The sequence below is a fragment of the Ciconia boyciana genome, chromosome 5 (genome assembly GCF_034638445.1).
Source record: "Ciconia boyciana chromosome 5, ASM3463844v1, whole genome shotgun sequence".
NCBI lineage: Eukaryota > Metazoa > Chordata > Aves > Ciconiiformes > Ciconiidae > Ciconia > Ciconia boyciana.
In genome coordinates, this window is record NC_132938.1 from 40,855,122 (window position 1) to 40,871,115 (window position 15,994).

The 15,994-nt window shown below is 36.3% G+C and overlaps 1 protein-coding gene across 2 annotated transcripts in view; it reads left to right on the forward strand.

Moving 5' to 3' along the window:
• Nucleotides 1-15,994, forward strand: part of GPM6A (glycoprotein M6A) — a 207,923-nt gene that overhangs the window by 172,046 nt on the left and 19,883 nt on the right. For both annotated transcript variants that reach the window (XM_072861550.1, XM_072861551.1), the window contains exon 3: nt 7,675-7,831. In XM_072861550.1, the coding sequence (XP_072717651.1) occupies nt 7,675-7,831 (157 nt within the window). The remainder of the gene's footprint in view (nt 1-7,674; nt 7,832-15,994) is intronic.

A 15,994-nucleotide genomic window follows, 5' to 3' on the forward strand; every position in this document is an offset into this window, starting at 1 on the left:
GGTAAAAAGACTTCTAACTAGGCTAATGAGAGTTCCCACTAACAGCACTCTTTGAGTTCTTGTACCTGGATTCTGACTATGTGTAGAAGAATGGTGTTATCTCTGCAAGGAAGGCCTAACTTCGGCCTATGTGCTTGTTTGTGTATTATAATTTGACAGGAACCACCAGAGAGAGCATGATGTCAGCGAAGGATGCATTTTTCATTTCTAAAAAAATGCAGTTTACTTAAGGAGAACAGTTTCTATTTCACTGGAATGGTTCAGTCACACATAAAAAGTAACACTGGACAAATATAGCATATTAAGGATTAGATGCAGAACATAGCATTTTAGATCTGGTATCATTCGGTAGATGCACCAAACCTGACAAAACATGCCAGCACCTAAGAATATGACCTTTGCAAGATTATACAGTGCTGAAAAGTCACATTTACAACCTACTCAGCTGTATTATGTAGCCTGGTGTTCTGTATTCTGTTAAAAGCAAAACCAGTAAGAATCTATGTAAGTAAAATTTAGGATTTGGGAGGCACCTGCAAAAACGTGGTCCTCATTTTATGAAATAATTGAATACGGAAATTCATAGCAGCACATGTGAATAACAGCAGAATGATCTTACATAAAGAATTTTTTTGTCTTCATCTGTGCAAATACAGTCAGCTACTTTTAGGCAGACAAATGTATTATTTAGTACTGTGTTAAGGAGCTCTTTTTCTTCATTGTCTGGAATTTTAGGTTGGCTATGATCACCATGTGCCTGTGAATTGAAGCATTTACAACAGAGCTTTCTCAGCAGGTGGTTCATCTTCATAGGAAATATCTTTTTCTCTTTCAAGTGCCTTTGTTTCCTTTTAGTCTTAGTTTACTTTATAAACATGTAAAATAGAAAGCATATATTCCTATGTAATTTACATGTTGCTAAGTCTTGCTTCATGTGCCATGCAAAACTAAGCTAACTGGCCTTTCCATAGGAGATCTGAAAAGGGTAAAATTAACTATTACCATCCCAATATGGAGTTTTAGTATCAAGTTCTCAGTCTTACGCTATGAGTATTTACTATGTGTGACTCCAAGTTTACATTTGTAATAATGAAATACTCACAAATCCTGTGATATGCTTTTGCCACATCTTTTTACACTTTATTGCTATGGAAAGTTGCCTGGGAATTCAGTATCCATAGTGCACAACACCATCATGTAATTCTGACAGAAGTCTGCACATTACTGTGCACTAATTTCAATCTTTTTTTGGCCGCCTTCAGGCAAAGAGGGCTCCAGATTTCTTCTGTAATTAGCATCTTTAAAAATGTTTCTAAGAAAGTAGTTTTGCTAGAGGTGAGCAGACAGAACAAGCCTAGATTATCAGAAACAACTTTGAGAAGCAGCCTCATCCATATGTCAGTCAGAAATTTGTGGTTTAGAGTCAAACATTTCATGATTATTTGAATTCTTATGTTGGATCCTTTCCTGTTCCAAGAAAGTTACAAGATTCATAGGGCAGAAATGTGTTTTACACTGCTATTGCTCCTCTTCCATTAGCCTGTGAATTCTCTACTGCTTTTTGAGGTGCTCCATGAAATCTTGGCTCAACTGTCCCGTTCCTAGGAAGGAAGGAAACATCAAACTTTTAGAGGATGATGATTTAGAGTTGTATTCTGCATACCTGTAAAGAGTTGTACGCCACAAATTAATCTGTTAAAATCAATGGGATCTTATGTCACATCACCTTCTGTTCAGAGTAGAATAACAAAATCTGGCCCTTGCAGAATGAGAGTAACTTGCATATTATAGTAAGATGATCTCTTCTTTATATAATCCTAACAATCTGTCTTTAGTTTTGAGCAAATGATGTGTATGATTACATACAAAATGTCTTCCAGAAATACAGAATCAGAAGTTTCTGTTTGCTTTTTATTATGTTTTATCTCTACTTTAATAAAAAGTACTTTTAGGTCTTTGTTGCTCTTATCCTTTGTCTACTATTAATCCTTTCTCCTTTTTCCTGACAAACTTTAATTGAGCATTCTGTACTCCAATTTTGTCTTCTTTCCACCTGAAATTTAGAAGTTTAGACTCTGTATTAACCTAATCTTGGAAAGATCCCTCATGGACCTATGCTGACATTTTCTTACTAGTTTCATTTTCTCTTCTCCACAGTGAGGATATTTCAGTTTCTTTTATCTCATTTTTGTTGTTACCTGGAGTTTTTCGGTCTTACTTTGCAGGCAGTACATGATATTAATAAATCCTTCTTTCTCCCTGCTGGCTGTATGTTTTCCTTTTGAAGTTTGCCTTTGCTCGTCTCTTCCCTTTGCTAACAGTTCTTCTATGCTTCATGGTACCAACTATCTTCTTTGCTCAAACTGTTTAAGTGAATAATGACATGAACTTACACCAAGAAATTGTTCCCAGCTGGTTTGCAGGAGAGGCTGAGCACTTATTTTAAAAACTTCCATGGGGCATGGCTTCTGCATACCCTAAACAGACCTTCTTGCTTGCAAACATCCCCTTATACCTTGTCTCTCTTCAAAAAACACATTTGCAAAACTGTTTCTACAAGCTTGAGATAGCTTGAGGGGGCAGGCTGCTATCTCAGTCTCTTAACAGCCTCTTAGGATGAGTCCCTCAGGGGGCAAAAGGATCAGCATGAAGGCCAGCATTGCTGTTCTACAGAGTAACAGAGATTATTGTGCATTCTAGATGTGAACATCAACTATTCAAAGTTCCTTGTGATTGAAAAATATAAATAAATTTAAAAAAAACCCCAAACCCCCAAAACCAGCAAAACTGACCTACCTCAATGGTAATGATTACATGCATTTCTCAATTTTCTAAATTGTGTATGCCAACTTTAAAAAGGCGATTTTTAATTAGAAATTGTACTATGATAATGTAACTAACTTTTTAGTACTTTAGTAGCTTTGGTATTTTATTTTCCTTATTGTGTTTTCTTAGCTTGGAAATAGGTATAATTGCCTGAATCTACTTGCATTCAGAGAGTATAGGTACAGTTTGCTGGCAATTATGTGCTATTCAGCACATGTAGTATCTGAATGTAATTATCTATATTTGCAGAAGTTATGTTATGAATTCAGGAAGAGAAACGTGAGGCAGAATTATAAATGCTGGAAAACTAGTTCCGCAGTAATACCTAGTACACTGGTGGGCTAGGCCAACCAAAACCTCTGTAATATTAGGCTTTTATCTCTTGTTCAAGCTGAAGTGTACACATACTTTATTTGAATAAAAAGGTTTTCTGGACAGCATGAGAATCGTGTCACAGGGCAAACTAATGTGGATTTTTTTGTTGTTGTTAATTGCAAATAAATGTCTGCAATGCATTCCTATACTAACCAAATTAAAGAAAAATATCCCTAGCTAGTATGTAGATTGTTCCAAAGTAATATTAAGTAATTTTGATAGAAAAATATATATTGGTGTGCATTAGCTGAGTACTAGCCTTCAACATTGAGGGCAGAAAGTGTACCATGATTAGACTGAATAGTGTAAATTCTTCAGGGTTCCTACAGTTTGCAATTCCTTTTAGGACACAATAAAATATAAAGGGTCAATGTTAACAGTTCATCTTGGCTTATCTGTTGGGGTAGTAAATCCATTTATTATGGTGGAGCAGTACTGATTTACTCCAGTGAAGCAAGTAGTTCCTCAACTCTAAAACATTATTACTTCTAGACACAGTTAACAGAAGCTAATTATGAATATTGAAATACTTTTGAAACAGGATGTAATAATTATGAGCTCAGTCTCAAAAACAAAATAATAACTGATTTGTTATAACACAATTTTCACAAAAGCCTGCTACACATAGACATGATAATTCGACGATTAATCTTATTGCTTACTGATTTATTTTCTTTTTTAATCCTTGAATTTGCCAGAGCACCATGAAAATACACAGTAGGAAATCTGCAACATTGATCTGACTCACTGAGAATGTTTTCACTCACCTCTGACTTGTCTCTGCTGGGATAGTCTACTCGGTACTCAGCTACAACCTGTTCGTTAAGATGTTAGCATTGATGGCTTTCATCAATAACTTCTGTTAGAGGAAGAAAGTGTTTTCTCTAGAGCTATTTTAATATTCATCTTGTTGGATAGAATCCAGATTCAGATTAATGAATTAGGAATTTGGCTTAATATGGAATAATTAATGACCCAGCAGCAGAAAAAGAACTAAAAATTGAAAGATCAGCTTGATTTAAATCACAAGTTGAAAACAGTGACGTTTGTGTTTTTAACATTTCTGAACATAATGTTGTGAGGAAAATCAGATCTGGAACTCATGGAGCCTCTAAAAGATTAAGACAGTATGCAAAATATGTTTTAGATTATTCTATAGAAGAAAGGCTTTTACTAATTTCAAGATGTTTTTCACAATTAATTTACGTTTAGGTAATCATTCAGCTTATGCTACCCAGCAACCCAGGTTAATATGTGAGGATTACATGATTAACGTGAATTTGTTAAAATCAGGTTTATCTTCGCAATCTTCATTGACTGCCTCTTAATAGAAATGTTTCATGACTTTAATTATATCATTATGTAATATTTATAGGACTCCTGCATTTAGTGGATAGGTATTCAACATTTCTTTTTGTTCTTCTCATGTAGTGTAGCTTTAGTCTTCACTTAGTGTATATTTTTCCTATCCTGTCAGGAGTACAAAATTTACCTTTATAACTTTGTTTCTTCTTCCTTTGCTCCTTACCCACCTCTTTCCTTCCATTCCAGCCTACACAAGTGTAAGCCCTGATTGTCCTTTTTCTTTGTCCTTACCCACCTAGTCCATTGGCTCATGTTCATCACTCTTTCTGCCATTCCCTTCTACCTCTCTGGTTACTCTTGTGCTCTGTCTGCAGCATTTGAGACTTTGCTGAAACACAGATGGTAATTAATCTCCTTGAGTTCATCCATAAAGAATCAAAATTTTTTTTAAAGAAAAGCAATCTCCATTTTACAAGGCCTATATTTTATTATCTATTATAATTTCATTAGAAAATCAAAGTTTATGTGAAATCTATTAGATGCTGCAGAATAATTTAATACCAACACTATCTTCAAAACTATATATATATAAAATATTACTGTTGTAATATGTTTTCTTTAAATACAGCACACACTAAATGTAGTTATATTGCAATACAATTCTATCTGACTTTTAAAGAGGTAGTTGAATGATTGTTTCACAATTTTTGTTTATATTTTTACTCTTTGCATTATACAAGATCCTTTCTCCTTGGAATAAGTATGGCTATTTCATCTCATGTAGTCTGATCAGTAGAGATTTTACTACTTCTCTCTGTAGAGAGTATGTGAGGAAGAAATTGATTTCTATATTTGGCTAGTGTATAGCTGTATATATTTTTTCCTTGTAGAAGGCTTAAGTGAAAGTTATTCCTTTAGTTACACATGAGGCTGAGGAAAAAGCAGAGATCTTTTAGTATGCTTTTTGATACAAGCATCTCAGTGGGAGGCTCAGCACAGATGGTTTAAAGGACTGTTGCAAGGGCTGAAGTAGTCTCTGGACTTCCCAAAAGCCTTAATCTCTTTAGGGCAATGATAGCTTGTAATTTCTACAGCACTGAGCACACTGAGGTCTGTGAGGAGCTGCTGCTGGCAGAACTCCCACAGTTCAGCCACTGTTGGAGGTCACAATTTTTTAAGGTGTATAACATACAAATTGGAAGATATCTTATCGAATAAATATCAAATAAAGTTGCTGTCTTTGTTTCTTGTAAGTTTATTTTCATCAATAATGACAAGATATGCTCAAAACATCATTTTCCTGTTAAAACAGTGTTACACTGGCTCAATTACTATAAAATTAGGGAAATGGGATTTTTACAATGTAATCAGCAATTATATGTATTAAAATAAATTTCATTTTTGCATCATCTAATACTGTCTATAGTATTAAATTTGTTTCACCATTTTGAATAGTTCATGTATCTATTCCATACAGATATCAACTTACCCTAGTTTTCACTTGACTATGAAAGAAAAAGTGATGTAGAAAAAAGCTGAGAGGGCTTTGTTATTGGAATGCTAGGCAAAAACATATCCTGTCTCGTTCCCAGAACCATTCAGTTATTGCTGTCTGAAAAATGCTACAATAGGTGCCAAAAGCATTCATTTATAATACTTCTCCCCCCCCCCCGCCCCCAATCAGGTCATAAGTTTAACTGCATTTTTATGAGACTAATGCAAGCTTAAGACGCATTCAGCAAAGTTGTAGACACAGACTTACCTCTGAAATATCAACTGTAAACTTGAATCTGACTTTGAATCTCTTGAAAACGATCCAAACTCAAAGATGTTTTAATGGGGTTTTGAGCTTTGGTATGGTATTGTACATGTAAAACATATTGAGAGCTGTCTTTTGGGTGATGATGAAAAGTGTAATCCTAAAGAAATGTTATAATTAAATATTTCTTTCCATAACAATAAAAATATTAATCTTTATGTCTTAGTAAATGTCCAGTTTGGGTAGTTGTTTGGTGCATGTCAAAATTCATCTTGCAGATCCTAATGGGTCTCTGGCTTATTTTTTGTCCTACTTCATTATGAGCTGTTGGTATCTTGACCTGGACAATATGACCGGAACTTACCAACATCTTAAACTTGCATATTACCATTTTCCAAAGAGTTGTACAACTCCTGCTGTGTCATATTGATAAACTGGAAGCTTACTGTGGCTAGATTTTTAAGAAGTTCAAGTAGGAAACATTGAAACCTGCTGATCCAAGGCAACGGTCACTAGGAATGTTTCCAAGTTTAGACAAAACACTTAGAGCAGAGAGGTGCTTTCAAACATCTTTTCACAACCCTGGTCATGTGAGAACATTTAGGAGGCAGGGTCTCCTTGAGCTACTGTTGAGCTTCTAGGCAGTGCTGGGCAGGACAACCACATGACAACCCAGGTAATCTTCTTTGTAATAAACTGAGCCTTCTAGGGCTCTGCACATTACACTGTAAGCCATCCTTCCATTTCTTGAGCTTTGAGTCTGTGAAATGATGTTTTTAAAGCTCCATCATAGAAGAACGCCAGATGATCTGACCTTATTACTTTGGTAATAACATGTTTCTGGTTTGTAGTTAGGGATCTCTCTTGATGACTTTATTATTCTGTGTCAGACGCTTTGACCATTGGAGAATAAGTGGAAAAATAATAATGAGGAGAATATAGCACAGACTGGCATTGGAGCTTGAGAACTACTTGTACATGTAGAAAGGTTTATTGAAGATTGTGACAAAATATCTTTTTTATAACCTAAGTGCTGGATACATGTGTTACTGAGGAGACGTGTCAGATTCTTGTTTCCTTTTTCTTTTTTCTTTGCCACTTTAGAGGAAAAAATAAAAGGAAAATTAACTGACTTTTAAATTATTCCGACAAATTGTGCTGTCTTACCTACACAGATCTGTTTTTACATTTTATTAAATTAAATAGCCTGGTATTTCTTATATCAATGCTACTTTATTCGAAAGTTCACTCCTGTCCTCAGCTTCAGCTGTCATTATAGCACATCAGCATTTAAGCTGACTCCAGTGTAGAAACTTTGAGGCTTAGTGGGTCTGATTATCTCACCCTGAAATTTCAGAGTCAGCTTTAAATGTTTATGCAGATAAATAATTTTTGCTGTTCCTATACAGGATTGACATCTTCAAGTATGTGATATATGGTGTAGCAGCTGCATTCTTTGTATATGGCATTTTGCTGATGGTGGAGGGATTCTTTACAACTGGTGCCATCAAGGATCTCTACGGGGATTTCAAAATCACCACTTGTGGCAGATGTGTCAGTGCCTGGGTAAGTGGTTGAGAAAGCTTTTGTACTTATGACAATTTCAACATGTTTTGTATATTTTTCATGCCTTGTGATGTTTATTTTTTGTTTTTTGTTTCTTTAATAGTTTATGATACGTCCGTTTAGTGGTTAAAAATCATAGCAAAGAAGAAGAGAATGTTGGAAATGTTCTCTATATTGGTTAATCACTAAGTGCTTGCTACTTAGGAGCAATCAATTCCACAAGTTGAATGGAAAAGCTTATTGTCTCAGCAACATAAGCTGTTTGGGATGGGACTAAAAGTGTGTAATGCCTTCAGCTGTACTGGGAAAGAAATATTTTTCGTACTAATATTTTCACTATTATTTTAGAAATCTTGCCTGTTCCTGTTTTGTTTTTAAATGGCAAACAGCCCATTATTTACTCCTATGTTATCTCTGGTTTGGAGAGACCATTCACTTATGACCCTGGAAAACCTAGATTCAAAAAATTCTGATTTGTACTGGGACTTAAATGGAGGTTTCTCATACTAGAATTGCTGACTATTTGAAGTGGGATTATGGAAAAATCTCTGTTCAATATCAGGTAACTAACTAACTTTTTTGGTATTTGACTCTTCTGCATCTAAAGTAAGAGGCCTGGACATTTGGTAGCTGTTGGAGTTGGATATTTCTGTGAAAAATCAGTATCAACAAAACATATTTTCTGATTAAAAATAAATTATTAAATACGGCCAGGTAGATCTGGGTGTCAAGGTACACTTGATGTTATACTACATTTACAAAAACTGATATATAAAATAATATCCAGAGGAGGGTTTCCCATTGTACCCTGCTACAAATGTCAACATTTATTAAACTGGAATACAGACTAGGAACAAATATCAGCAATAAAGAATATCTTCCAGTCACACTAAAGACTTAGTATTTTGGATATCCTGACATTTAAGGTTAAACTGAACACAGATAATCTACACATAGGAAAATGGGGAATACGGCATGTATGCCATCCCTACAAAGATTTAACATGCTCCACAGTAATGCTGCTTTGTCATCTTTTTTCTTTTGTTCCTGTCAAATGTCATTGTATGATTTTGGGACTTTGACTAAGAATTGCTTTAAAGCCTTTAAATAAATATATAAATAAAGACTGCTAACATTTTAAATAAAGAGAAGTCATTGCTTATAGCAACACTGCTTTCATCTCCTGGAAAGAAATCTCTAATCTATATTCACTGAGAACATACTAAGCTAGTTCAAATTCCATACAGAGTAGCAAATTTTTCAGAAAGTTATTTTTTCTTCACAGCTCCCATAAATGCCTGTCCTCAGTATTGTGGCAGAGCAATGCTGCATCCTCTCACAGTTTTGATGCCCCTCCAGTATAAACTGTAATTCTGTAGTACGTGTCTAGAAAAAAATGAACAGTTAAGCATCTATTCAATAGTTAGTATCACTGTTATTAATGATTCATTATATTAATTCCTTCAGCATTTTACTTTCCTCATCAGTAATTTGTAATGTTTGTGTTTTACTTTAAGAAACCTTGGGTTGATATACATTGTGCAGCTAAGGTTAAGACTGTATACTGTTTATGATCACAATGAAAATAAGCCATCAATTATTTTGAGTTAAATACATTGTTGTTATTCTTGAAGTTAGTGGAAGTTTTTTCTTTTCCCTGGAAAAAGAAAAAAAATCTGCAGTTTGATTGCTTGTCTTATTCTGATGATATATCATCTTGAGTGTCATCACACGGCACGTAGAGGATAACCAAGGGATCAAGCCCAGCCAGCATGGGTTTATGAAAGGCAGGTCCTGCTTGACCAACCTGATCTCCTTCTACGACAAGGTGACCCACCTAGTGGATGAGGGAAAGGCTGTGGATGTTGTCTACCTAGACTTCAGTAAAGCCTTTGACATGGTTTCCCACAGCATTCTCCTGGAGAAACTGGCTGCTCATGGCTTGGACGGGTGTACTCTTCGCTGGGTAAAGAACTGGCTGGATGGCCGGGCCCAAAGAGTGGTGGTGAATGGAGTTTACTCCAGTTGGCGGCCGGTCACAAGCGGTGTTCCCCAGGGCTCTGTGTTGGGGCCAGTTCTGTTTAATGTCTTTATCAATGATCTGGACGAAGGGATCGAGTGCACCCTCAGTCAGTTTGCAGATGACACCAAGTTGTGCAAGAGTGTTGATCTGCTTGAGTGTAGGTCTACAGAGGGACCTGGACAGGCTGGATCGATGGGCTGAGGCCAACTGTATGAGATTCAACAAGGCTAAGTGCCAAGTCCTGCACTTGGGCCACAGCAACCCCATGCAACGCTACAGGCTTGCGGAAGAGTGGCTGGAAAGCTGCCTGGCAGGAAAGGACTTGGGAGTGCTGGTTGACAGCCGCCTGAATATGAGCCAGCGGTGTGCCCAGGTGGCCAAGAAAGCCAATGACATCCTGGCTTGTATCAGAAATAGTGTGGCCAGCAGAACTAGGGAAGTGGAAGTGATTGTGCCCCTGTACTCAGCACTAGTGAGGCCGCACCTCGAATACTGTGTTCAGTTTTGGGTGCCTCACTACAAGAAAGACATTGAGGTGCTGGAGTGTGTCCAGAGAAGGGCAGCGAAGCTGGTGAAGGGTCTGGAGCACAAGTCTTATGAGGAGTGGCTGAGGGAACTGGGGTCGTTTAGCCTGGAGAAGCGGAGGCTGAGGGGAGACCTTATTGCTCTCTACAACTACCTGAGAGGAGGTTGTAGACAGGTGGGGGTCGGACTCTTCTCACAGGTAACAAGTGATAGGACAAGAGGAAATGGCCTCAAGTTGCGCCAGGGGAGGTTTAGACTGGATATTAGAAAATTTTACTTCACCGAAAGGGTTATCAAACATTGGAACAGGCTGCCCAGGGAAGTGGTTGAGTCGCCATCCCTGGAAGTATTTAAAAGACGTTTGGATGAGGTGCTTAGGGACATGGTGTAGTGGTGAATTTACAGTTGTGACTTACACTAACTAGTGTTAGGTTTACGGTTGGACTTGATGATCTTAAAGGTCTTTTCCAACCTATACAATTCTGTGTGATGCTGTGTGATTCTGTGTAAGAAGATTGCTATATACATGTCTGGAGCTATTTTCAGTTATTATTCTGGCTTTTGCTTCTGTGCTCTAGAGGTTTGAGAGTAAGATAGTATATACAGCATTTTTGTCAATTAAAACTTGATACCCTTTTTGACTAGGTTTATTTTGATTATCTTGTATTTAAAATTCTGAAGGGACAAATAACAGTTTACATTTTAAAAAAACATTTGGAATTAGAAAATATTTCAGTCCAGCAGTGATATGTTTATAATTTATTCAGTTCCTTAAATCATGCAATTATATGAAGAAATAAGTTCTAAGAACAACAAAAGATGTACATAAATTGAGGTAAATCGAGAGGTAAATCGAACCTAATCAGTACCCTTGCATGTCAAGCTCAGATTGTTCTATAGCTATGCAAATTTGCTGTAATAAATTTTACTATGTACAGTTGCCAAAATGATACAATGCTATTGAAGAGGATTGGCAGATACTACATGTTGCAAGAAAGCTTCCTTGGATAAAATTTGGAGATAGTAATTTTGTAAATATTAAAATCTAAGCTGTCAAAGACTAAACAGTTGATTTCTTTTAGCAATACCTTAATACTAATGAGATGTACACACAGGATATTTGTTGTTTTGAAGAATTAAAATGACAAAAATGGCTCCACATCAAAAATACCTTTGTAAAAATCCAGTTGTGACTATGATTTCACATCAAATTTGCTAATGTCTTTCTAAATACCAGTTTAGCATGTTAAAGTCTGAAAATGAAGTCCTTCTGCTTCACCATTGTCACCAATTACTTCTCAATACTTTGCATGAGCATATTTATTATGTCTGTGACTAAACCTGGTAGGAAAATGGAGGAAAAAAAAAGAAACAAAAAATTTCAAGGAGGAAAAGCTCGTTTTAACTTTGTATGGACAAGCTATATTTCTCACTGGAAATCTGAAAAGTAACATCTTTTTTTCTTTCTTATAAAAATATTCTTTCAAAAGCAGGCTTTTAAGAACGCCGAAAGCCGACATCTACAGAAACTTTTTGTGTGCCCTTCCTGAGCTCCCTCCTCCACCATGACTAGCTCACTTTCTAGCTGTGCATAGGCAAAAGGAATTTTTTTCGACTGAAGTAATGGAAAAAGAAATAGCTCAACCTAACCTTTCCAGTGATTCTATAGTTGCTTAATCAGCCTATATGAGCATTCAGATGCTTAGCATCCAAGTCATGCCAGCGCTGCTGTGGAGTATACCCTCTCAGATCTGAGAGAGGGCCTGTGAAAGTGACAGTGAAGAGTCTCATTGGCAGTGTTTTCAGAATTAATTTACTGTGAAAAGTAAAACAAAAGCAGTATAACAATGCCAGTCACATTCAAGGAGGGATGGCTGTGTTTTTAGTCTTCATTTTTCAATGCCTGAACATCCTTTTAGAGAATTAGATAAACAGTTATATATAATTGTGCTGCAGCATGATTAGTGAAGAATGGGAGACAGGCCTGAAGCCAACTGTGACACTGTATATTTGCCAGTTAATACCGTTTCTATTTATATTCAGCTAGCTTGGTTGTGGAAAGCCTCATTTACACCTTGTTTTAGAATGTCTGCTTACAGAGTCAATAAAAAAATGAAGAAAGAAACACAAATGAGGTTTTTTTCCTTGAAAAGTTTTACTTTTATGAAAATTTTATGCTATGAAATGGAAAGCAGTTCTTTTTATTTCATCAGAAAACATTGGATAAAGATTTCATCCTGTCAGTTGCATTTCTATTTCTTTGTATTTTACCTTTTAAAAGAAACATATTGTCTCTAGAGACAGATGTTTTATATTCTAAGCTGCACTGACTAATATATCTTCTCTATCTTTAGTATTTAGGAACGTTTTATTTTAATGAGTGAAAGGGATTTTTCTGCCTTTGAAAATTATTTTGACTACCTGAATACCTATGTGCTATTTGACCCATGCTTCTTGAGTGCTTAAACTAAAACTTGAACTTTCCAAAATATTTCCAGATTTTATTTTGCAAGAAAAACCATGGACGCTTCGCGAATGTTTTGAAAAACCATCTGTAAGGGATGTGAACTTGTCGCTTCATCTTGCCCTTACCAGACCAGTTATTCCAGAGGCAGTGAGACTGCATCATACTGATATTTGATTCTTTGTGTAACAAGAGGAAGAGTTCAGTGCAGGCTCAGCTGGCTTTCCCACCCAGAACAGATGCATCATTTCTGAATGCTAGAAATGAAGCTCTCATTTCTGAAAATCAAATACCATATCCGGATATTCTGGTGACAAAATGCTGAGCTGACAGACAGAGAGGCCTTCCTTCTGATTGAATACTGCTGTGTCTGAGGAATGCAGAATGCTTCATACCACTGCTTCTTCATTTATGAGAAGTAATGAGCCTTCTCTCCAAGACAGCACATGTACTTATGGGTCTGGAATCCCTTAATCCAATCTTAAATAAGGAAAGTGTCTAACAAAATTCTTGTCCCCATACATGTTAAGTAGCGAATGCCATAAGTAGTTTCAGACACTGACATGGGAAATGGGGAAGGTGAGTTTCATATGGTGGTCTGACCTTTCAGACTGCACAGTTAAAAACCAGAATCATGAATTATTGCCACAAATGACCCAGGAGCTGATGGAGAAATTAATTTCAGAGGGAATATATTGTGACACAGATGTATGCCACCTAACTAGGAATGCCGCTAAGGTTGCCAAGAGAAGGGCCTATGCTCCTTCAGTAGTGAAAGGAGAGAGAGGGTTAGAGAGACTTTCTCAGATTAGCTGAATTTTTCTGCAAGTGACTGTCCTATTTTCTGCAAAGAGAATAACCCTCAAGTCTTTTAAGTTAGGTGTTTTACATTAAGCACTTCGGTCAACTATCTAAATTTAGTAGGATGTATCCTGCTTAACCTCTTTAATTGGAGTTTAGGTGAATAACATTTGCTACCTAAACACTGCTGGAGTTAGTAAACAAAATAAAACATATTAACAATTTTATAGATTTCTGGATATGAGACCAGTGTTGGAATTTTTTTAGAGGACTGAGTTCCTTGTAATCTTCTGTGCTTGTTCTTGAAATAAGGAGGACAAGCCCTAGTAATACCTCAGAACTCAGCTGAGTGGTTAAGGGAATCTCTCATTTTTATGCCATTACTCTCCCAACTACATTGTTAATATACATACGGTTTCTTAAAAAACAAACAAACAAACAAAAACAACCAAAAAGAATGCAAGTTATTACTTTTTTTTTCTCTATTTGTTATACTTTTAGAAATCTTTTGCAGTGAGCTCAGAAATTATTTTGTTATATATTTCTAGATGCTGGCTGCACTTTTGGTCTGTCTTATTTCTGTAATCTGCCCAGGTTGTTTTGGTTTTCTTTACTTTATACTTCCAGATTTTCTCACCTATGGATATCACATTATAAAATCATTCTTTCCTCCGATCATTCCTCTTCTCACATAATTTACCATGTGTTTTATACACAGCCCTTTTGTTGACTGCAGTGTTCATTGCTTCCTTTAATAGAGGACTGTGCCAGACATTGTAATATGCCTTGCCAGCAGCTTCTCAGCTTCTCTTGGTCTTGCTGTTCGCTGACAGAATTTTTATTGTTGGTGATAAACTGGACAAAATTATTTTGCTTCAGATTGTGCTGTAAGTGTGTCTGTCACATTGAGGACAGACTTTTTCCTTGGCACGTAAGCTCAGTCAATAAGTATTTTTTTCAATGAAACTGTTTTCTGAAAATGTGCTGTCATACATTTCCAAAGTGTGCTTGACTGTGGGAGCTGTTACACTTTCTCCATGGGCTTTACCTTTCTATTCTGAACCATCATAAATTGTTCAGGATGATAGCTTTATTTCCCCCAGGTTCAGATAATCCTTCTCAGTTTTAACTTGAATGCTTCATCACATGATCACCATTTTCCCTGAACCTTGTTCTCTACCTGGCTGCCTTATTCTTTTTCGCTGCATCTAGACATCTTACTCTTTTTATAGTTATGTAAACCTTTGAATGTTAGTGGCATTATCATAAATTCACAATTTTATGGTCAAAGATGTGTCCTTTATCCACTCCCAATGTTTTCTAGTCTGCTTGTTTTTCAGTTCTCCCACTTAAAGTTACTATCCCCCAAATCCACAGAAACCATATACAGCTTTTTGTTCTTCATATCAACTGCATCTTCCTACTGATGTCTTATAAATTCATAGTTACCATTGTAAATGTTTTTTGGTACTGCTTGCCCAGGAAGAAGGAAGGAAACTTGTAAATATATCCCCTCACTGCTTGTATCCTTTTATTCATGCATGATGATTAGCATTCAAGTTAAGCTGGTTAGACTTAGCAAACCAGAGTATTTTTATTAATACTTCTTTCAGCTGAAGAGCTTTAACATCTAAGGTCACACTTTTAGAATCCTCTGGCTGATTAAAAGCCATGTTATTGACTTTCACTGCTTGGCAAGACAGCAAATGAGAAAGGAAGGTCCCTACCCCTTGATTCTCTCATAGGCTTCTCAAGGCCTGTTAAGACCAACTCAGGAAAGAACACATGTTCTTATTTTTGACAGCCAAGCATTCACTTTGAGTGACACATCTGTTTAGAGAAGTTATAAGAGTATTATTTCTGCTTTCTAGTTTAAGCTTCACTGTCTTGTTCCCAAGTATAGACTATGCAAACTTCCTGAACAAAAATCAGTCTTGGCAATGCGAAAAATGTAAACAATCTGTATAGTGCAGTCTTCTCCCAGCTGAGTGTTATCTTTTTCTGTGTATAGAAGACTTATCATCACTGAAAAACACTGGAGTATGGATCAGGTTTTTTATAGATAGGTTATCAGCAATTTGGAAGCAAAATACCTGGAAAATTTACTTACTAGGACCTCCCTACATTGGCAGGGCATGGGTCATGATGGAACTGATTATTTTTCATATTTTATGTCTTTGAATTGAATACTTATGTGGCATGAACACAGTCTGAAGAACCCATGAAGCAGCAGTATTTAATGAAGATATCTATTCCATTTTAAAAAAAAAATCAGTTTTAAAACCAGATTATTTATCTGTAATCACTTCTAAATACAAAACTGATAGCTAAACTATATTCCCAGAGAGTA